Raw genomic sequence first — 19,630 nt, 5'->3', positions numbered from 1 at the left:
ACAAGGCCCTGGAGATCCCAGAACACACATTAGGCAGGGAGAGGGGCTCAGACACTTGCAGAGGGGTGAGGATCCCCCAGATCCCAGCACAGCTACAGAATGGAAGAATTCAAGGCTGACATGCCCAACCCAGAACCCCTCAAGCCCACCCAAACTAGGTAAATACAACCTAGAAGGAGTTACAGAACAGGTGGAGAAACTGTTCCCAGAGGCTACCTCTACTGCACTGCAGCCTTTTGTGGACAGAGAGTATGCGAATGAAGTGTTCATTTGCATTTGTCATGCTGCCTTTTGCATATTCTCTGCCCAGGCTTTTTGCACAAAAACAAGCTGTGAGGAGACAGTGCCATTTTATGCAAAAATTCCTTTTGTGCAAGATCCTTATGCCTCCAAAAAAGGAGGCATAAGGATCTTGAGCAAAAAGCGTTGTTTTTTTCACCAAATGTTCCCATCTACACGGCTTGTTTTTGCGCAAAAAGCCTTGGTAGAGTCTATTCAAATGACAGTGCGACAAATGCTGATGAATGCTTCATTAGCATACTCTCTGCAGACAAAAGGCTGCAGTCTAGATTTAGCCAGACAGTAATTATCACAGTTATGCTGGAAGGGCACAATTAGGGCTCAATTTGGTTCAGTATTTTCACCAGTGATGTGAAAGAGAATAGATGCAGTTAGAGTCAAACCTGGGTTCTCTAGAGCATAACAGTGAGCCTCTACTATTTGAGCTATAAAGCCAGCGGCTACTCAGCTATGTTTAGAGAGCTCCCTTGTTCTTATCTCTCACTGTAAGTGGTCTAAGTCCCCCTACATGGGACAGTGAACCACACTCTGTGTGTGGGTTACATATGCTTATAAAGTTTGTGGATAGTACTAAGGCCTGTTCTCTTCCCTCAGTCTCCCACAGATGCCACTGGCCTTTTCTCCCCCCCCCAGTCCCTTACCCCTGGCCATCAATTGCCTTTTCTCTCCTAGTGTCCCATATCTGCCAGAGCCTTTCCTCTCACCCCTGCCCTCTTTGGCACATGCATGGTACCAGCCCCGGGCGCGTGGGCGGCCCTGCCCCCAGGCGCACGGCGTGTGAGCAGCCCCACCCCCGGAAGCACAGCGTGTGAGCGGCCCCACCCCCGGACGCCCGGTGCGTGAGTGGCCCCACCCCCGGGTGCCTGGCAGCCATGAAAGGTTGGGGACCACTGCTCTAATATATATATAGGTACAGTTTTAATATGATTTTTAATCAAATGTGACAGTTTCCTTTGACTGGAACAATGACATTAACTGGTTGTCACATTGTCTGCATTTAACACCTCATTTTTACATCAAATGCTAAGTATGAGACACGTCCAACCCACTTAATTAGCCTCATAAGCACCTGTCCTACAATTGACAGGTTCCCTTTCTGGTATAAAATACTTGGTTTCTGTTATTCCTCTTCAGCTCATCATCTAAGGAAGTGGTTTCTGTCCCTGAAAGCTCATGACCCTCTCTATATTTTTGTTAGTCTCTAAAGCGCCAAAGGACTACTCACTGTGATCATTTTTTATATAATTAATTTTATATTTTTATTCTTCATATAAACTTCCTATCTCATTTTGAATTCTACTAACTTCTTGGCTCCAAGAATTTCCTGTGGCAATGAGTTCCACAGCCTAATCACATGTCCTGTTAAAATATTTCCTTTTATATTACTCAGATTAGCCCAATGTACTATCAGATCACTTTTTAGACCAGATTTGACCTTATCATTATTATCATTCTATCAAAGTATCAATTTGTGTCATATTGTCACTCGATCAGGAGGCTCGGATACACTCAGTGAAGCCATGGTGGGTGCATAATTATAAGAGGTTTTATTGCCAAAGCATATTACACCTTACAGTCTTCACGCATTACCAAATATGTGCTTCTCAGTGCAGAGAAGCAGGCAATTCAGCTAGCAAGCAAACAGGCAAGCAAGGATTCAACGCTTACGCCCCTTGGGCTGCCTCCAGTCCTGGGCCCTCCTGTCCAGGCTCTCGATGGCTGGTAGCAGGCGCTGCTCCAGCATGGGGAACTCTTGGGCATCTACCAGGCCTAGATCCACAGGTGAGACTGACCACTCAAGCAGCGCCTCTCAGCTGTTTTATAACTCTTTCTGAGAAGCACAAACATTCATAGGCAGATTCTAGCAAGAAGCACAAGGGCTATCCCATTCCCACACATGTCCTTGGGCCTAATTATCTTACAAATTGTTTATGCAGCTAAGAAGGCCTTGAGCCAGCTCATCACCGGTTAGAACCAGCCCACTGCCGGCTCCAGCTGAGCCACCTGCAGAAGATAGCAGGGATAACTAATGGTCATCCCTGACACATATGGAAACCTCAATAGCAATGATTTAATTTTTTCTTCCAGGTAGTGTTAATCCTATTTTTCCTTGGAGACAATATGGTTGACTGGAGAAACTGTAACACTGTGGCATTGCAAGACAACCAGATTGCAAGGTAAAGAGATATTTATTCAAAATAGATTTGGAGGCCACTTACTTAACTCAAATGTCCACAAATTCTTGGGAGAAAAATGTTCTTTGCTAACGATCAATATGCCCCTTCCCTTTAATTAAAAGCAGAAAACGCTTCAGCTATATTTCTATTGAGCTCCAATATGATTACCTGTAAAAACTGGGGCAAGCCTGACATGGGAAGGCATAAAACCTTGCTCATACTGAAGTCAGTTGCTAAGCTCCTGTTGACCTCCATTAAATCGAAATTTCATTTAGTGTTTTGTATTTCTCAAGGCAGACACAGAGGTGTGGCCAAAAACGGCCTTATGCTCACTTACACTGACATAACATAGTACGAATCCACAGAGACCCCAGGGGCAGCAGTGGAGTCAAGGCTGGATTCTGATCTCAGTGACCCTGGTGTAAATCTGGAGTAATTGGGGTCAGTCTCAGGCCCACTGAAACACCACATCCCTTCTGCCTTGGTTTATCTCAGCTCTAAAAATTCCTGCCCTTCCTCTCCCTAAGCTTTTGAGCCACATGGTTTAGTTCCTCAGCCATTTTCTTTATTGCTTCTCTATCAGTGAACCCCAAGCTCCCCTGTCCTCCCTTCCCCACCTCTGACAGCACTAACTGATTAATCTCCTCCAAAACTATGGTGGCAGTTTCATAGTCTGAGGGATCATCGATGTATGTTTCTAGCGTGTCGACCTTCTCTGTCAGCTTTCTCACAAACAGCTTGTGTTTTTCCAGCTCAAGCTTCTTTTCCTGCAGCACTTTTAAAAGCTTTCCCAGTTCATCGCTGGCCTCTTTAATTTTCTCCTGTCCGGCTGTGATGTCTTCAATCTTCTCCTTGATTTCTGCCTTCTCTTTGTCACATACATAGCCCTCCTTTCTGTAGTCGGACACCTGCACTTGGTACTGGTCGATGGCTTTTTGCAGCTCCAGGCCGGCTTTCTGCGCCACCCACGTAGAGACCAGACAGATGATGGTCACGATGCTAGCAGAGAGGAAAAGTGGCTGCGTATCAGTCACTTGGAGAGCTTCTTGAAAGAATTTCATCGAAACTATTTAGAAAAAGAAAAATGGGGGGATTGGTTAAACAAACATTTAAAACAATTATCCAACATTTTGACAAGTATCAGAGGGGTCGCTGTGTTAGTCTGAATCTGCATAAACAATGAGTAGTTCTGTGCTACCTTAGAGCCCCGGGTCGCCAACCTGTAGCTCATGAGCTGCATGCAGCTCTTCTCCCCGCATGGCAGGTCTGGGGTGGTGGGGACTTCCCCCCCTCCCGTGTTCCTGCTAATGGGAGCCACAGCTGGTGCAGGGACTTCAGTAAAATTAGCACAATGCGGCCCAGCTCCAGGCCTGGCATGTGGTCTGGAGCCCTGGAAGCAGCTGGGGCCAGGGCTGTGGGGACTTCTGGGGCCGGATCACAGACTCCAGCCCCACAAATTGGAAGGGAGAAGGTGGAGGAGGGAAAGAGGGAAAACTAGGGGCGGGGGAGAGGAAGGGGATTGTGCTGAGGGGAGGGGGGCAGGTCAGGAGAAGAAAGGGGAAGGGGCCAAGGGGCAGGGTGGAGGAGAGACAAATGCCAGGGGACCAAGTGCAGAAAATGAGGAAAAGGGCAGGAGGGGAGGTGTCAGTGGGAGGGGGGAACAGGGTGATGCTGGGAGAGGAGGGGGTAAGGGCATTGGGGACTAGAGGGGGGAGATGGAGGTGCTGAGAGGAGTCTTGAAAGAAGGGGTGCGTATGAGGGAGGCAGGGATGGAGCAAGGCATGTGTGAGGGCACAGGGGCATGAGGGGAATGGAGGCAGAGAGGGTGAGGGGAGTGGGCATCAGGGAAAAAGAGGGCAAAGGGGGCATAGGCAGTGAGGGAAGGGGGAGACACCAGGAGGGTGCAGGAGAAAGGGAAGGTGCAGGTACCAGGGTATTCTGAGGGTGAAGGAGAAGGGCAGACACCTGCAGGGGAGGGACCAGCACCAGAGGAGAGAGGCAGGGCTGGTGTGTGGAGGGAGGTGTTAGGAGAGGGGATGAGAAGGTGATCAGAGTGGGGCTACCGGAGGAGTGGGCACAGGGGAGAGAAGGTCTGATGAAAGGGGGCAGGTCTCAGGAAGGCTGAGGGCAATGAGAAGGGCTGGAGTCAGGACTCAGAGGAGGGTGAGGGGTTGGGGGGGCAGCAGGCACCAGGGGAGCTGAAGGAGCAAGGGGAAGAGACATGGCAGCAGAGTGAAACAAGGGCGCCCAGCTGAGCCCACCCTTTGGGGAAAGTCAGGATCCGTGTTAACCCCCTTGTATCCAGGCCTCCCACACGCCGGCTTCCCGCCCCAGCCCTTGACGACAGCCTTTTCCTGACTGCTGTGCCTGGGCATTTCCTCTGGGGTCCACAGCACCATGAACCCCTACTGGTGTGTGTGTGTTGTGCAGCCCCCCCCCCTTCCGCTGTGCACAGTCCACAGAGAATGAATCTCCTGCACCCCACAACTAGGAAATATGGGTTCTAGCTCCCAAGGCAGCAGCTCGGGCTCTCGGCTTGAGAGGTACCTGGTTCACCCTGGAGCGTCTGCGATGGCGGTGGCCATCATGGAGGTGGCAGAGAGGGGGGACACATACGGCACGCTCACCCTTGTGGTCTGCTTGCCTCTGAGCTGTTAGCCAACATGACACTCTACCAACATATGACAAGGGTCTCTGGACTGCTGCTTACCTAGAAGACAGTAAAGAGGCAGGAGCACCAGGGTGATGCTGAAAAGGATTTTAAAACACTTCTCCTCCCTTCTCGCCTTCCTCAGCAGTGTCGTCAGCTCCTGCAGGTGGGTCTCAGCCATGGTCACCTGGTCTCGGATGCGGGAGCTCATCTGTTCACAGTTCTTCATTTGGATCTCCAGCTGACTGAGCTTCATTCCCTTTTGCTTCTGCTCATCTGCCAGCTCTTTCGTTTGGATGTGCCCTTCCCCGATTCGGTCACTGACGGCACTCCTGTGGGCTTCTAACGCCTTCTCCGCAGCCTTCATTGTCTCCAAAGCATCTCTACAGTGTCCCTTAATCTTCTCATGCTTGTCCGGGTCTGTCCCCTCGTGGGCCAGGCACTTGGCCAGAGACCCCAGAGACGCCATCCCCACGGAGACCTCACGTTCATAGCTGTCGTCTTGTGAGACCCGTGCTGAAAAAGCCATCATGGGCCAGCCAGAGACGGGGAATGCGCAGCCTATACGAGGGAGAAAATTGTCATGACAACGGGGATGAGGACGGAGGGGGGAATTGATTTATCGCCCTGCATCACTAGATTGCCCGCCCCATGCGTCATGCAACAAGGACGGCCTCTCGATGAGGAAGCTCGATTTTTCATATAAAAAAAAGTAGTGTGAAGGCAATTGGTTTCTCCTGAGATTGTTCCCTTCCTGCATGCAGGGTATTCAGTGTGCTAGAAACCCAGGAAATGCAGAACGGAGGAGATTCTAAAGGAGGTAAGGGATAGGCCGAGCCTCTGAATTCTAATCCATGATGTAAATCAGTTGTGCTCCACCAGTCAATGGAGTCAAGGTCACACCCAAGGTCAGTAAATCCAGTGATCATATGGGATTTAATGGTATTTGGGGTGGATTCTGATTTTAATTACCCCACTGACCTCTTGGGAGTGAAGTCCAGATTCTGATCTCTGCAACCCCTCACCAAAGGCTCTTAAGTAAAGTGAATTGTTCTGGGATAGGAGGCAAAGTCCTCTCATTAACTGATAACTGGTTACAAGACAGGAAACAAAGGGTAGGAATAAATGGTCAGTTTTCAGACTGGAGAGAGGTAACTAGTGCAAGTGTCCATACTGAGACCAATCCTATTCAACGTATGTATAACTGATCTAGAGAAAGGGGTAAATAGTGAAGTGGAAAAATTTGCAAAGGACACTAAACTGCTTAAGATAGTTAAAACCAAAGCAGACTGCGAAGAGCTTCAAAAAGATGTCACCAAAGTGAGTGACTGGGGAACAGAATGGCAAATGAAATATATTTTTGATAAATGCCAAGTAATGCACATTGGAAAATATAATCCCAGCTACACATACACAATGATGGGGAATAATTTAACTATAACCACTCAAGAGAGAGATCCTGGATTCACTGTGGATAGTTCTCTTAAAACACCCACTCAGGGTACATCTAGATTACATCCCTCTTTCGACAGAGGGATGTAAATTAGACACTTTGAAATGGCAAATGAAACCGGGATTTGAATTTTCTGCACTTCATTTGCATATTTGCATCATGGAGCTCTTTCGGAAAAGCGCTCTTTCGAAAGTGAAGCCGCAGTCTATACGCAGTAGTTTTGAACATCGAAGCCTTTTTCAAAAGATCCTGTAAACCTTGGCTTCTATGTTCGAAAGAACCGTGTCTAGAGCCCTCTCTAGCTCAAATCTGCCAGACCCCCCCACTGCCAGGATCAAACTCATAGGATCATCTAATCCACTATCTCCCATTCCTCAGTTAGACCCTTCCATCTCTTTGCTCTCAGTACAGCACTGGTCAGTGACTCCATGGGGCAGTTTTCCTCCTACCTCCCCACTACAAATGTAGCATGAAATAATCCTCCCACTTCCGCACATGCGCACCCACCACCAGCACTTACCTTCGTGTTCGCTTCCAATCTCCACTCTTGTGCAACTGAACCCAGTGCCCGAGTTGTGATGATATTTATAGAGGGTGCTGTTGACCCAGGCCTCTTCCTAGTGGTGTGTCTGCATCGTTGCATGACCTCCGAGGCATGTGAAATTCCCAGCCGCACTGAGTTGACAAGTTGGAGAATATCTTTGATCACTTGGCCAGCAGGGGAGTTCCAACCCATAGCACCCATGGGTGCTCTGCAGTTGGGACAGTAGCAGCTGAGCTCCCCAGAAGCCAGTTCCACGTTCTCCTTCTGGAACTTGGGAGCCCTGAGATAGACTTAGCTCCCCAGGCAGCTTTTCCACATTTCCTGCCATGATGGTTGCTCTTTTCTGAGCCCTTCCCAGTTGGCCAACATCCTTGTGCAGGTGCAGACCTTCGAAACGGTCTCACCTGTGCCCTGTGCAGAGCTGGTACCAGGTCCCTGCTCCGACTCTATCCCCCTGCTCAACCAGGCAAAGGTCACATGCACCCTCCTAGCTGCAGCCTGGGTCTGGGCGGGATGGGGGAAGATAGGGGTCTGGAGTAACTTTGGGCTGCATCAGAGCCCTGGTATCTGATACTGAGCACCACTACATGGAACAGTGACCCACAGTAGAGCTATGTCTACACTCACAGCTTCTTGCGCAAGTAATATGCAAATGAAGCTAAGCGTGAAATATTACCGAGCCTCATTTGCATAGCTAATGAGCTGCCATATTTGCAGAAGAGGCTCTTGCGCTAGAAGGAGCATCTACACTGCCCCTTCTTGCGCAACAAAACCTCTCTTGCGCAATGCCATAATGCCGATCATTTTCAGGAAGAACAGCATTGCGCAAGAGGGTTTTTGTTGCGCATGAAGGGGCAGTGTAGACAACTCATTCTGGCACAAGAGCCTCTTCCGCAAATATGGCGGCTCATTAGCTATGCAAATGAGGCTCAGCGTTATTCCATGTTTAGCCTCATTTGCATATTACTTACGCAAGAAGCCACGATTGTAGACAGCCTAGGATATGTCTATAGTGTATCCAGAACTAGCTACCCTGCATCTATGCAAGCCACCTGTTATTTTGAAATATTTTTTGAGATGACGGATGTGCTATTTATTTTGCAATCCCGGGGAAGCTCATTTCACAGAGGATAAGGGATGGCTCGGAATAATGCATTATTTCAAAATCTGGCACTGTACAGATGCACCAAATTTCAAAATAAGCTACTTTGAAATTCAATCGAAATAAGATATGCAATTTGCATAGCACAAATTACATATCTTATTTAGATACCCCACAAGGCCCGGAGATCCCAGAACACACATCAGGCAAGGAGAGGGGCTCAGACACCTGCAGAGGGGTGAGGATCCCCCAGAACCCAGCACAGCTACAGAATGGAAGAATTCAATGCTGACATGCCCAACCCAGAACCCCCCAGGCACACCCAAACTAGGTAAATACAACCTAGGAGGAGTTACAGGGGCAGAACAGATGGAGAAACTGTCCCCAGAGGCTACCTCTAGACAACAATCCATTTCACACATACAGAATGGGCAGTGACTATCTAGGAAGGAGTCCTGCGGAAAGGGAGTTAGTCAGAGCTCCCTCCGAGACTCTGTACTCCCTCTTATACCCGTCCCCTAGGCCAGAAACCCCTCCTGCACCCAAATACCCCTTTCCAAGGGGCAACAGAGAGCCTGGGGTCAGCTGGGGACTCCAGCTGACTCCGGGCTTTCACCGTGCTGCCACTTGGAAACACTGGGGTGGCTTTTCCAAGGGGCAATGCATGCGATTAATTGTGTGATTAATCACAATCTCTTTAAAATTATATGATTAACTGTGATTAGTTTTTTAAATCTCATGAGAGCCCTAGGAATAAGCTATTCAGGACGAGATAATCCAGAATAGCTTATTTCAAAATAGCACGTCTACATTACGAGGAAGCCTCAGAATGATTCCGAGGCAGGCTCCCCTAGCGTAGACACACTACCTAGACTTAGAGCCCCCATAGGCAATGGGCAGTAATTATTCTGACTGGCCCCGGGAAGGAGCTATTTGAAAATAGCAGCAGTGGAACATCCACACTACTGGTATTTCAAAATAGCCATGTGAGGAGAGACGTTATTCCTCGTGGAATGAGGCTTACAGAAGTAAGAATAAGCCGGCCGTTATTTCAAATTTATGTCAAAATAATTATGGTGTAGATGCTCGCATTGTTATTTTGGAACAATGGCCATTATTCTGAAATAATAATGCTCTCAAAGAGAGTTGTCCTCTCTCATGGCTCATTTGGAGAGCAAGTGATCAGTTTTTGAGTGCTTTTGACCCCAAACCAGACATTCGGCAACCTTAGCTGCTGGTTCATCATGCAGTTATGCTTCCCCAGGTACAGTTTCTCCAGCCCACTCGGCTAGCTGTTGCAAAGTCCCATTTAAAGTTCCCATTCATAAATCCCTTCAAATGTTTTGCAGCTTGTTAGATGTGTTGTCGCATTCCAGCCTAGACTGCAAAGTCGCTTCAAGACCTGCTGTGCTCCAGCAAGACGGAACAATAGCAGAAATCTCCCATTTCTGTTCCCCTTCCTTTAAAAAAATACTAGCGCTGGAACCTTACTGTGTGTGGCTGAGCCAAATCCATGCGCTACTAAGCAAACAGTTACCTTTCTGATGAGTCCACTCTGTGGCCATGTGACTGTATAAACACATTCTGGGATTCCTTTTAATTTACCACTTCTTTCAACACAGGTTTATTCCATTAACTCGACAGCAAAAGACATTGATGGCCAGTGTTAGCCTGACTTCTTCACTTCTGTCACTTAAACTGAATGCAACTCCTTGTCTTTCCTCACAGATTGCTCCTAAGGTAAACCTGTCACTGAAGTGTGCAAAATCTCGCCCAAAGCTGTATCACTTCCTTTTATACACGTGGGAATGTTCATATTAGAGTCTGTCAGCTCCCCAGTTTACTGCAATATGTGGTGCATTGCGTAATAGCAACATTTGATACTAGAAGACTTATCGGTAGGGTTGCCAGATGGTCTCCCAAAAATACTGAATACTGAACAATACTGAACACAGGCTAAAAAAATCCACTGACACAAACACACATGCTATGTTGAATACTTTATTATAAATAGACTTCTTCCTACACCATCTCTTTTGCATTGCGTTGTATTTTTAAAAAACTCAACAGTCTACAACCTGCACCATATATTTTGCATTGGCTTGTGCAGCTTTTACCGGCGCTGGGAGACTGTGATTGGGCAGAAGCCTGGCGGGGGCGGGAGGTGTGAGAAATAATCTTACTATCACCCACACACTAAAGGATCTTTGTAATTGATTGATTAATTCATCATCACAACTGTCTGAAATTAAAACTGCAACCCTCACCTTAAACATGTCAGCATCAAACATGCAAATAGTCATTGAAACAAATAGTTGCTAATCCTATTTTTCCTTTGAAACTGTATGGTTGACTGGATAAACTGTAACACTGTGGCACTGAAAGACAACCACAGAAGTGTAACCTGGTTGATTGCAAGGTAAAGAGATATTTATTCAAAATAGTTGTGGAGGCCACCTTCTTAACTCAAATGTCCACAAATTCTTGGGAGAAAAACTTTCTTTGCTAAAGATCAGTATGCTCCTTCCCTTCAATTAACTGCAGAAAACGTTCCAGCTATATTTATACTGAGTGAGCTCCGATATGATTACCTGTAAAAACTGAGGCAGGCCTGACATGGGAAGGTATAAAACTTTGCTCATACTGAAGTCAGTTGCTAAGCCCCTGGTGACTTCCATTAAATCGAAATTTCATAATCGTGTTTTGTATTTCTCGAGGCAGACTCAGAGGTGTGGCCAAAACCAGCCTTACGCTCACTTACAGTCATAACATAGATTTCTGCCATCCCACCTGTGATCTGCAGCCTACCCCAGTGCGAATCCACAGAGACACCAGGGGCAGCAGTGGAGTCAAGGCTGGATTCTGATCTCAGTGACCCTGGTGTAAATCTGGTGTAATTGGGGTCAGTCTCAGGCCCACTGAAACACCATATCCCTTCTGCTCTGGTTTATCTCAGCTCTAAAAATTCCTGCCCTTACCCTCCCTAAGCTTTTGAGCCACATGGTTTAGTTCCTCAGCCATTTTCTTTATTGCTTCTTTATCAGAGAACCCCAACCCCCCCTGCCCACCCTTTCCCGCTGCTAACAGCACTAACTGATTAATCTCCTCCAAAACTATGGTGGCAAATTCATAGTCTGAGGGATCATCGATGTATGTTTCTAGCGTGTCGACCTTCTCTGTCAGCATTCTCACAAATGGCATGTGTTTTTCTAGTTCATGCTTCTTTTCCTGCAGCACTTTTAAAAGCTTTCCTAGTTCATTGCTGGCTTCTTTAATTTTCTCCTGTCCAGCTGTGAAGTCCTCAATCTTCTCCTTAATTTCTGCCTTCTCTTTGTCACATGCATAGCCCTCCTTTTTATAGTCGGAGATATGCACTTGGTACTGGTCGATGGCTTTTTGCAGCTCCAGGCCGGCTTTCTGCGCAACCCACATGGAGACCTGACAGACGATGGTCACGATGCTAGCAGAGAGGAAAAGTGGCTGCGTATCGGTCACTTGGAGAGCTTCTTGGAAGAATTTCATCGAAACTATTTAGAAAAAGAAAAATGGGGGCACTGGTTAAACAAACATTTAGAACAATTATCCAACATTTTGACAAGTATCAGAGGGGTCGCTGTGTTAGTCTGAATCTGCATAAACAATGAGTAGTTCTGTGCTACCTTAGAGACCCGGGTGGCCAACCTGTAGCTTATGAGTCGCATGCAGCTCATCTCCCCGAAAAGTGCAGCCCCCCAGAATGGCTCCCACCTCCTCTCTGGACCGCAACTCTCCTGTGCTCACCAGGGTTGCAATTGAAAATGGTGCCCAAGATGGCGGGCATCTCTGAGAGCCTTATATGGATAAAAAGCCTATGCTTTTTTCTTAAAGGAGCAGCCTCTTTTTTCTTTTCTTTTTTTTTTTCTCAATAAGTCTGGTGTGACTCTTCATATTTTTTCCACCACTGTTTTGGTTCTCTTTGTTAAATGGGTTGGCCACCCCTTTTATAGGCATATTGGAGTATCAGCTTTCATGGCAAAAGACCCACTTCATCAGATGCATGCCGTTTTGATGCTCTATTGAGTTGATTGTGTTTGGTTCATAATATAACAAACACCAAATGCACCAGACCAAAAAAAATCATAAATAGCATTTGTGTTGCTGGATGGGATTTACAGTTCTGTGGACTCACTTGCCTTTTTTCTCCCCCGGGCAGGTTCCTTGACCAGACGATATCATGGGAGATGTAGTTTGACCAAGGAGCCTGGCCCATACTGGAGAATGGGACCATGAGGCACCTGGACTACAGCACCAGTGAAGCACCTGTCCAGCCTTTCATAATCGAAACGTTTCCGTTTTCAACAACTGATTGTTTTGATGAAAGCTCAGCACTTTCTGTGGAAAAATTTGACCTGAACAACTTTTTGGGTATGTTTTCATTTAAACTTCTCATAGAAACAAATGTGTGTGTGTGTTTGGGGAGGAGGGGTGTCACAGCTGTTACACTCCTGGGTGATAGAACTGGACTTTTCCCCTCATGCTCCACAGGATCTAAAGATCTCAGGTTTGACCCTGTGTTGAAAGCGGATTCCTTCTGAGCCCCCTGTCCCCCAGAGCAAAGCCAACCTGGGCACTGGCAGGGTGAGCTGCTGCCACCACCACTGAACCTCCCCCTGGTTTGCAGGATTCCCCGGGACACTCTGTACTCCTGTGCTCACCCCGGCAGCCTAGTGTAACCATCAGCACAAGCCCTGAGAGGAATCCTTTAAACTCACGGTCACAGGCTGGTGCTGTGGCAACGTAAGCAGAGGTGTAAGCTTCCACCGGACAGTGTTACCAAACCACATCCCAAGTCTGGGGAGAGGCTGAACCAGTTCCTCAGAGTGATGCCTCTGGCAGGTGTAAACACGGCCAATGGGCCATAACCTGTATGTGACCCCCCCCCTTTTGGGGGAGGTTAGCCCTTCCCCCTTTTGCCTCAGGTCTGCCACCGCTGCCCAGGCTGCCAGCTCACTCCCCACAGCTGCAACAACCACCCTGGGCTGCTGGCCAGCCCGCCCCTAGCTATTCCCCGATCCTTGCTCTGGCTTGACCTGGAGGATTGCCAGCTTCCTAATTACACCCTTGGCCCACCCCTGTCCTGCCCCTTTCCTGAGGCCCTGCCCCTTCTGCGAGGCTCCACCTCCACTCACATCATCCCGCCCCCCCCCACTCACGTGCTCATTTGCACCAGGTCAGGACAGGGGTTGGGATTTGGGAGAGGTTAAGGGCTTTGGCTGGGGGTAGTCTCTGGAGTAGGGCCAGGGAGGAGAGGTTTGGGGCACAGGAGGGGGTTTTGGAAAGGGGATGAGACCAAAGGGCTGAGATTGTGGGAGGGGGCTTTGGGCTGACACAGGAGGTTGCAGTGTGGGAGTGGGTATAGTCCCAGGGCTGGAGGGACAGGCTCTGGGACAGGGGCAAAAATGAGAGGCTCAGGGAGGGGGATTCAGGTTGGGGACAAGGAGTTGGGGTTTGGGCTGTGGCTGCTGATGTGGGCTTCAGGGTGGAGCTGGAATGAGTGATTTGGGGTGCAGAAAAGGGCTCTGATCTGGAGCTGGGAGTTGGAAGAGGGTGAGGGGTGTGGACTCTGGCCTCACGGGGAGGTCTCAGGGATGAGGCAGAGGGTTGGGGCATGGGATGGGTCCAGGCAGTGCTCACATTGGGCTGCTCCCCACATATGGCAACATGGACCTCTGGCTGCCAGGCAAAGATATAGTCAAGTGACCCTACCCAGCCTCCACCCACACGTGGCACCCCTGCAGCTCCCAGTGGCTGCAGTTCTCAGCCAATGGGAGCTGTGTTGCTGGTATTCAGGCAGAGAGCAGATCCCTCATGGCTGTGCCTCCTCCTAGGAGCTGTAGGAACCGGTTGCTGCTTCTGGTCCCCTCAACCTCAGCCAAAGCCACTTCTCAGAGGGGGGAGAGAGCAAGAGAGACATCGCCAGGCACCCCTTGCCCTGCCCTGTCCCAGGAGGCACAAAGGGAGCAGCCAATGCACAAGTGCAGGTGGAGAGCAACTGGGCGTTGAATTGAACCCGGTTTGTTGTATGAAGTGTTAGTTGCATCTTCTCTGCTTTTTTCTTGTTGCTATTTCTGATTTTTACACCTCGTTGCCTGCAGTCACTGGAAACACTTCTCTTTGTAGCCAATCTGCTTGCTTTAGTGCTCTGTCTACACCTGGGTGCTTGAAACGGCGCAATTGGGCAACTCCGGTTTATCCAACCTGCTCCTAAATGTCTCCAGCAATTGAGTTTCCACAACCTCCCTTGGCAATTTATTGCCAATGTCAAGGGCTTGGCCCTGTATGGGGCTTGAACCATTGACTATGAAATTAAGAGTTTCACACGCTGCTAACTGAGCTAGCTAGATCCCTTTCAGCTCAGTCCACAGAGAACATGCGAGTTACAGCCCACAGCTAGGAAGATGGCCAATGGCAGGATGGATGCAGCAGGGGTGGGCAATCATTTTTTGAAGTGGCCCTCGGCTGCCCTGGAAGGGGCGGGGTATCAAGCAGAAGGGGCAGGGGTGTGGGGGTGGGGGAGTGGGTGAAGTTTTCCCCCTACCCAGGTACCTCCTAGGCAGCCCCGTTCCATCCCAGACTTTACACACTCCCCTTCTGACCCCAGGCCAATCAGGGCGTGGGGGCAGGGGAGTGCGTGACTTCTTCTCCCGCCCTGCCAGGAGTGAATGGCGCTTCTAATCACTGCACCCCTCTTGCAGGGCAGGGGTGGAGGGCGGAGGAAACTTTGTGCATTTTCCCCACCCCCAGGCCCTCAATGGTCACACTGCAGATCACGCTAAATCCTCCCGCTTGCAGGGCCAGATCCATCCCACGTAAGCCCCTTTCCTCACCCCGAGCTGCAGAGATCCCTCTGAGATAGCCCAAGGCTGGGTCGGGCTGGCACGCCCTGCAGGAGACAGGCCTCGTGTCCAGTTTCCCACAACCTGAGCCAGCCAGTCCCCCTGTCCGGGGACCAGAGTGGAGCAAGCACCCTCTAGCTGGGACAGGCCCCAACCCCCAGTCCTCAACCAGAGCCAGGCAATCCCCCACCCTGGGACCACACTGGAAGCAGCAGCCAGGAAGAAATCCCCCCTGCCCCAGACCGCAGGGTAGTGGATCCACGGTGGAAGTCCAGGAGAGCTGTGGTCAGGTGGAGGGGCCCCGCAGGACTGGTAGAAGCAGCCGGCCAAGCCAGAGCAGGGAAGCAGAGAGACAGTCGAGGGGTGGGGAGAGACTCCGGGGCAGTGTGCCCTAGGGAGGTACCAGTATAGTCGATTAACTGATAAGCAAAAGCTAATCTGTTAATATTGCAGATGACACATGTTCCTCTCCCCCCACCCAGTAAATGTTTTAGCCGGCTGGCCAGCAGCCCAACTCAGTCCTGGCTCGTGCTGGGTCTTGGATCTGCCCGTGCTGCAGCTCTGCATTTAAAGTGTATTAGGAGCCAGGTGGGCAGGCAGCCAGGCTCAGTTCTGGGTCACCCTGGATCTAGGAGCTCAGCCCCTCCCTAGACAAGGTTTACTGACACCCCACGCTGCTGTCTCTGTAAGAGAGGCCACTTCGCAGGGTGAAAGCCAGTCAGTATGCCAGGGGAGCTAGTTTTTAAACTGGCTCCCCTCCTGGTCCAGCTCCTGCCTGGCACCTCACGCTGCTGCCTCTGATACAGAGGCAGTAGCATGGAGTGGCAGGGGGCTCCTCTGGAGCTGGCTGCTGGCCCCATCCCTGGGGGCTGTAGAATAGTTGACTAAATGATATTCAGTTAATCAATATTTAACATCCCTTGTGTGTACTATCACCAGGGCAGGACTGCTGGAGGGGAAAGGGAGGCTGAGCAGTGAGTCAGGCAGCTGGATGCTTCGTGGATCCATGGGGCACAAACAGGGGCAGACTGGCCCGGCAGGATACTGGGAATTTCCTGGTGGGCTGTTGGCTGAAGGGCCGACTGTTGGCTGCTGAAGGAGGAAGGAGAAACCTGGCAGTAACCAGCCTCCTGGGTGTGGCTGCTGGAGTTCCGGCTTTGCACAGCCCTTTCTCCCTCTCTCCTCCCCACTCCAGAGGCACAGCAAAGGGGGGAGGAAGTGGGGAGGGACAGTTGCCCCTGCCCTCCTGGAACCACACTGGGAGAGAAGAGGGGGGCACTGCGTAGGGCTGGTGTGGGTCCGGGAGCTGCCAGCCGGCTAAGTGCTGCTCTCCAAACTGCAGCTGCCGGAATTCTGGCTCTGCATGAGGAAGGTGGGGATGGAACAAGTCATGTGTAAGGGCACAGAGGGGCATGAGGGGAATGGGGGCAGAGGGCGGTGAGGGGGTGGGCATCAGGGAAAAAGAGGGCAAAGGGGGCAGGGGCAGTAAGGGAAAGGGGAGGCACCAGGAGGGTGCAGGGCTAAGGGAAGGTGAAGGTGCCAGGGGATTCTGGGGGTGAAGCAGAAGAGCAGACACCTGCCGGGGAGGGACCAGCACCAGAGGAGAGAGGCAGGGCAGGTGTGTAGAGGGAGGTGTTAGGAGAGGGGATGAGGAGGGGTAGCTCACATGATCAGAGTGGGGCTACTGGAGGAGTGGGCACAGGGGGGAGAGAAGGGCTGGTGGAGGGGGGCAGGTCGCAGGAGGGCAGAGGGCAGTGAGAAGGGCAGGAGTCAGGACAGCAGAGGTGGATGAGGATGTGGGGGGCAGCAGGGGAGCTGATGGAGCAAGGGGAGGAGACATGGCAGCAGAGGGAAAAGGGAGAGATTTATAAGATATTTATTAATAACGTGGGTACCACAGTGGCACATCCAAACAAGCCCCATGAACTCAGTACTGGTGCACAACACAAAATTCATTCTGCTCATGGGAGGAAACTCTTCCCCCAGTCACTCCGCCCCCTCCCCCTCCGAGTTAGTGTCACACACATTGGGGCAATGCAATTGCAGGATAGTTGCATGAGGGGGGTTTGGTGGGGGCCAAATTAATCCCTGTTGGTAGGAGGATGGTGGGAAAAGTCCTTAGAGAGGGGTCACATGACACCCTTTCCCTTCTGTCGCACAAAGAGAACTCTCAGAGGAGATTAGTGATGACACCAGAGCCACCCCCGTCCCTCGCCAGGAAGCCTGAGGGCGGCTCCAAAGCCCACCGGAGTCAACAGAAGGATCCCAATGGGCTTTGGATCGGGACCTTCCATGGGAGCCTGGTGTGTTGAACCTGGGGAGAACCAAGGCCGCCCAGCTGAGCCCACCCATTGGGGAAAGTCAGGACCCGTGTTAACCCCTTTGTACCCAGGCCTCCCACACGCTGGCTTCCCTCCCCAGCCCTTGACAACAGCCTTTTCCTGACAGCTGTGCCTGGCCGTTCCCTCCGGGGTCCACAGCACCAGGAACCCCCACTGGTGGGTGTGTGTTGTGCAGTCCCCTTACCCCCATGCATTGTCCACAGAGAATAAGTCTCCTGCACCCCACAACTAGGAAATATGGGTTCTAGCTCCCAAGGCAGCAGCTCGGGCTCTCAGCTCAAGAGGTGCCTGGTTCACCCCTGGGGCATCTGCCTGGTTCACCCCAGGTGGCCATCATGGAGGTGGCAGAGAGGGGGGACACATATGGCACGCTCACCCTTGTGGTCTGCTTGCCTCTGAGCTGTTAGCCAACATGACACTCTACCCCTCATATGACAAGGGTCTGCTGTACTGCTGCTTACCTAGAAGACTGTAAAGAGGCAGGAGCACCAGGGTGATGTTGGAAAGGGTTTTAAAACACTTCTCCTCCCTTCTCGCCTTCCTCAGCAGTGTCGTCAGCTCCTGCAGGTGGGTCTCAGCCACAGTCACCTTGTCTTGGATGCGAAAGTACGTCTGCTCACAGTTCTCCAATTGAATCTCCAGCTGAATGAGCTTCGTTGCCTTTTGCTTCTGCTCATCTGCCAGCTCTTTCATTTGGATGTGCCCTTCCCCGATTCGGTCACTGATGGCACTCCTGTGGGCTTCTAACGCCTTCTCCGCAGCCTTCATTGTCCCCAAAGCATCTCTGCAGTGTCCCTTTATCTTCTCATGCTTGTCCGGGTCTGTCCCCTTGTGGGCCAGGCACTTGGCCAGAGACACCAGCGACGCCAGCCCCACGGAGACCTCACGTTCATAGCTGTCATCTTGTGAGACCTGTGCTGAAAAAGCCATCATGGGCCAGCCAGAGACAGGGAATGTACAGCCTACATGAGGGAGAGAACTGTCTTTACAATGGAGAAGAGGAAGGAGATGGAGAACTGTTTTCTCACCCTGTATCACAAGATTGCCCGCCTCGTGCGTCATGCAACAAGGACGGCCTATCAATGAGTAAGCTTGATATTTCACACAAAAAAAGGTATTGTGAAGGCAATTGGTTCCTTATGAGATTGTTCCCTTCCTGCACGCAGGGTATTCAGTGTGCTAGAAACCCAGGAAATGCAGAACAGAGGTAATTCTAAAGGAGGTAAGGGATAGGCCTGGTTTCTGAAAACTAATCCCTGAAGTAAATCAGTTGTGCTCCACAAAAGTCAATGGAGTCAAGGTCATACCCATTGACCCTTCAGTAAATCCAATGATCGTATGGGATTTAATGGCATTTGGGGTGGATTTTAATTACTCCACTGACCTCTTAGGAGTGAAGTCCAGATTCTGATCTCTGCTACCCCTCACCAAAGGCTCTTAAATAAAGTGAATTGTTCTGGGATAGGAGGTAAAGTCCTTTCATGAACTGATAACTGGTTACAAGACAGGAAACAAAGGGTAGGAATAAATGGTCAGTTTTCAGACTGGAGAGAGGTAACTAATGCAAGTGTCCATACTGAGACCAATCCTATTCAACGTATGTATAACTGATCTAGAGAAAGGGGTAAATAGTGAAGTGGAAAAAATTGCAGATGACACTAAACTGCTTAAGATAGTTAAGACCAAAGGAGACTGTGAAGAGCTTCAAAAAGATCTCACCAAAGTAAGTGACTGGGCAACAAAATGGCAAATGAAATATATTTTTGATAAATGCAACGTAATCCACATTGGAAAAAATACACATACAGAATGATGGGGAATAATTTAGCTATAACCACTCAAGAGAGAGATCTTGGAGTTAATGTGGAGAGTTCTCTGAAAGCACCCACTCAGGGTACATCTAGATTACATCCCTCTTTCGACAGAGGGATGTAAATTAGACACTTTGAAATTGCCTATGAAGTCTGGATTTGAATTTCCTGCACTACATTTGCATATTCACGTCATGGTGCTCTTTCGGAAAAGCGCTCTTTCGAAAGTGAAACCACGGTCTAGACGCAGTTGTTTTGAACATAGAAGCCTTTTTCGAAAGATCCTGTAAACCTTGGCTTCTATTTTCTAAAGAGCTGTGTCTAGACCCCCACTGCCAGGATCAAACTAATGGGATTATCTAACCCAGTATCTCCC

At 50.0% G+C, this 19,630-nt stretch overlaps 1 protein-coding gene across 1 annotated transcript; it reads right to left on the bottom strand.

Annotated features, from left to right (window-relative positions):
• Positions 1-3,029: 3,029 nt before the first annotated feature.
• On the bottom strand, positions 3,030-18,675 carry LOC102453049 (uncharacterized). Its single transcript, XM_075918100.1, has 5 exons — positions 17,905-18,675; positions 11,205-11,753; positions 5,188-5,688; positions 3,095-3,543; positions 3,030-3,053 (listed from the first exon to the last, which is right to left on the bottom strand). Exons 1-5 carry the CDS (start codon positions 18,503-18,505, stop codon positions 3,030-3,032), a joined length of 2,124 nt encoding a protein of 707 aa, XP_075774215.1. The 5' UTR covers positions 18,506-18,675.
• Between the last annotated feature and the right edge of the window lie 955 nt (positions 18,676-19,630).

Source organism: Pelodiscus sinensis, unplaced genomic scaffold (genome assembly GCF_049634645.1).
Source record: "Pelodiscus sinensis isolate JC-2024 unplaced genomic scaffold, ASM4963464v1 ctg68, whole genome shotgun sequence".
Lineage (NCBI taxonomy): Eukaryota > Metazoa > Chordata > Testudines > Trionychidae > Pelodiscus > Pelodiscus sinensis.
This window is presented reverse-complemented; position numbering and strand designations above follow the sequence as displayed.

What these genes read in the sequence shown, in the direction of transcription:
- LOC102453049 (XM_075918100.1), bottom strand. Translation starts at nt 18,505, where the DNA reads ATGACGCACGAGGCGGGCAATCTTGTGATACAGGGTGAGAAAACAGTT. An exon ending in GCCTCTTTACAGTCTTCTAG is followed by an intron (nt 11,754 to 17,904) that starts GTAAGCAGCAGT and finishes TTTTCTAAATAG; the next exon opens with TTTCGATGAAATTCTTCCAA. An exon ending in GCCTCTTTACTGTCTTCTAG is followed by an intron (nt 3,544 to 5,187) that starts GTAAGCAGCAGT and finishes TTTTCTAAATAG; the next exon opens with TTTCGATGAAATTCTTTCAA.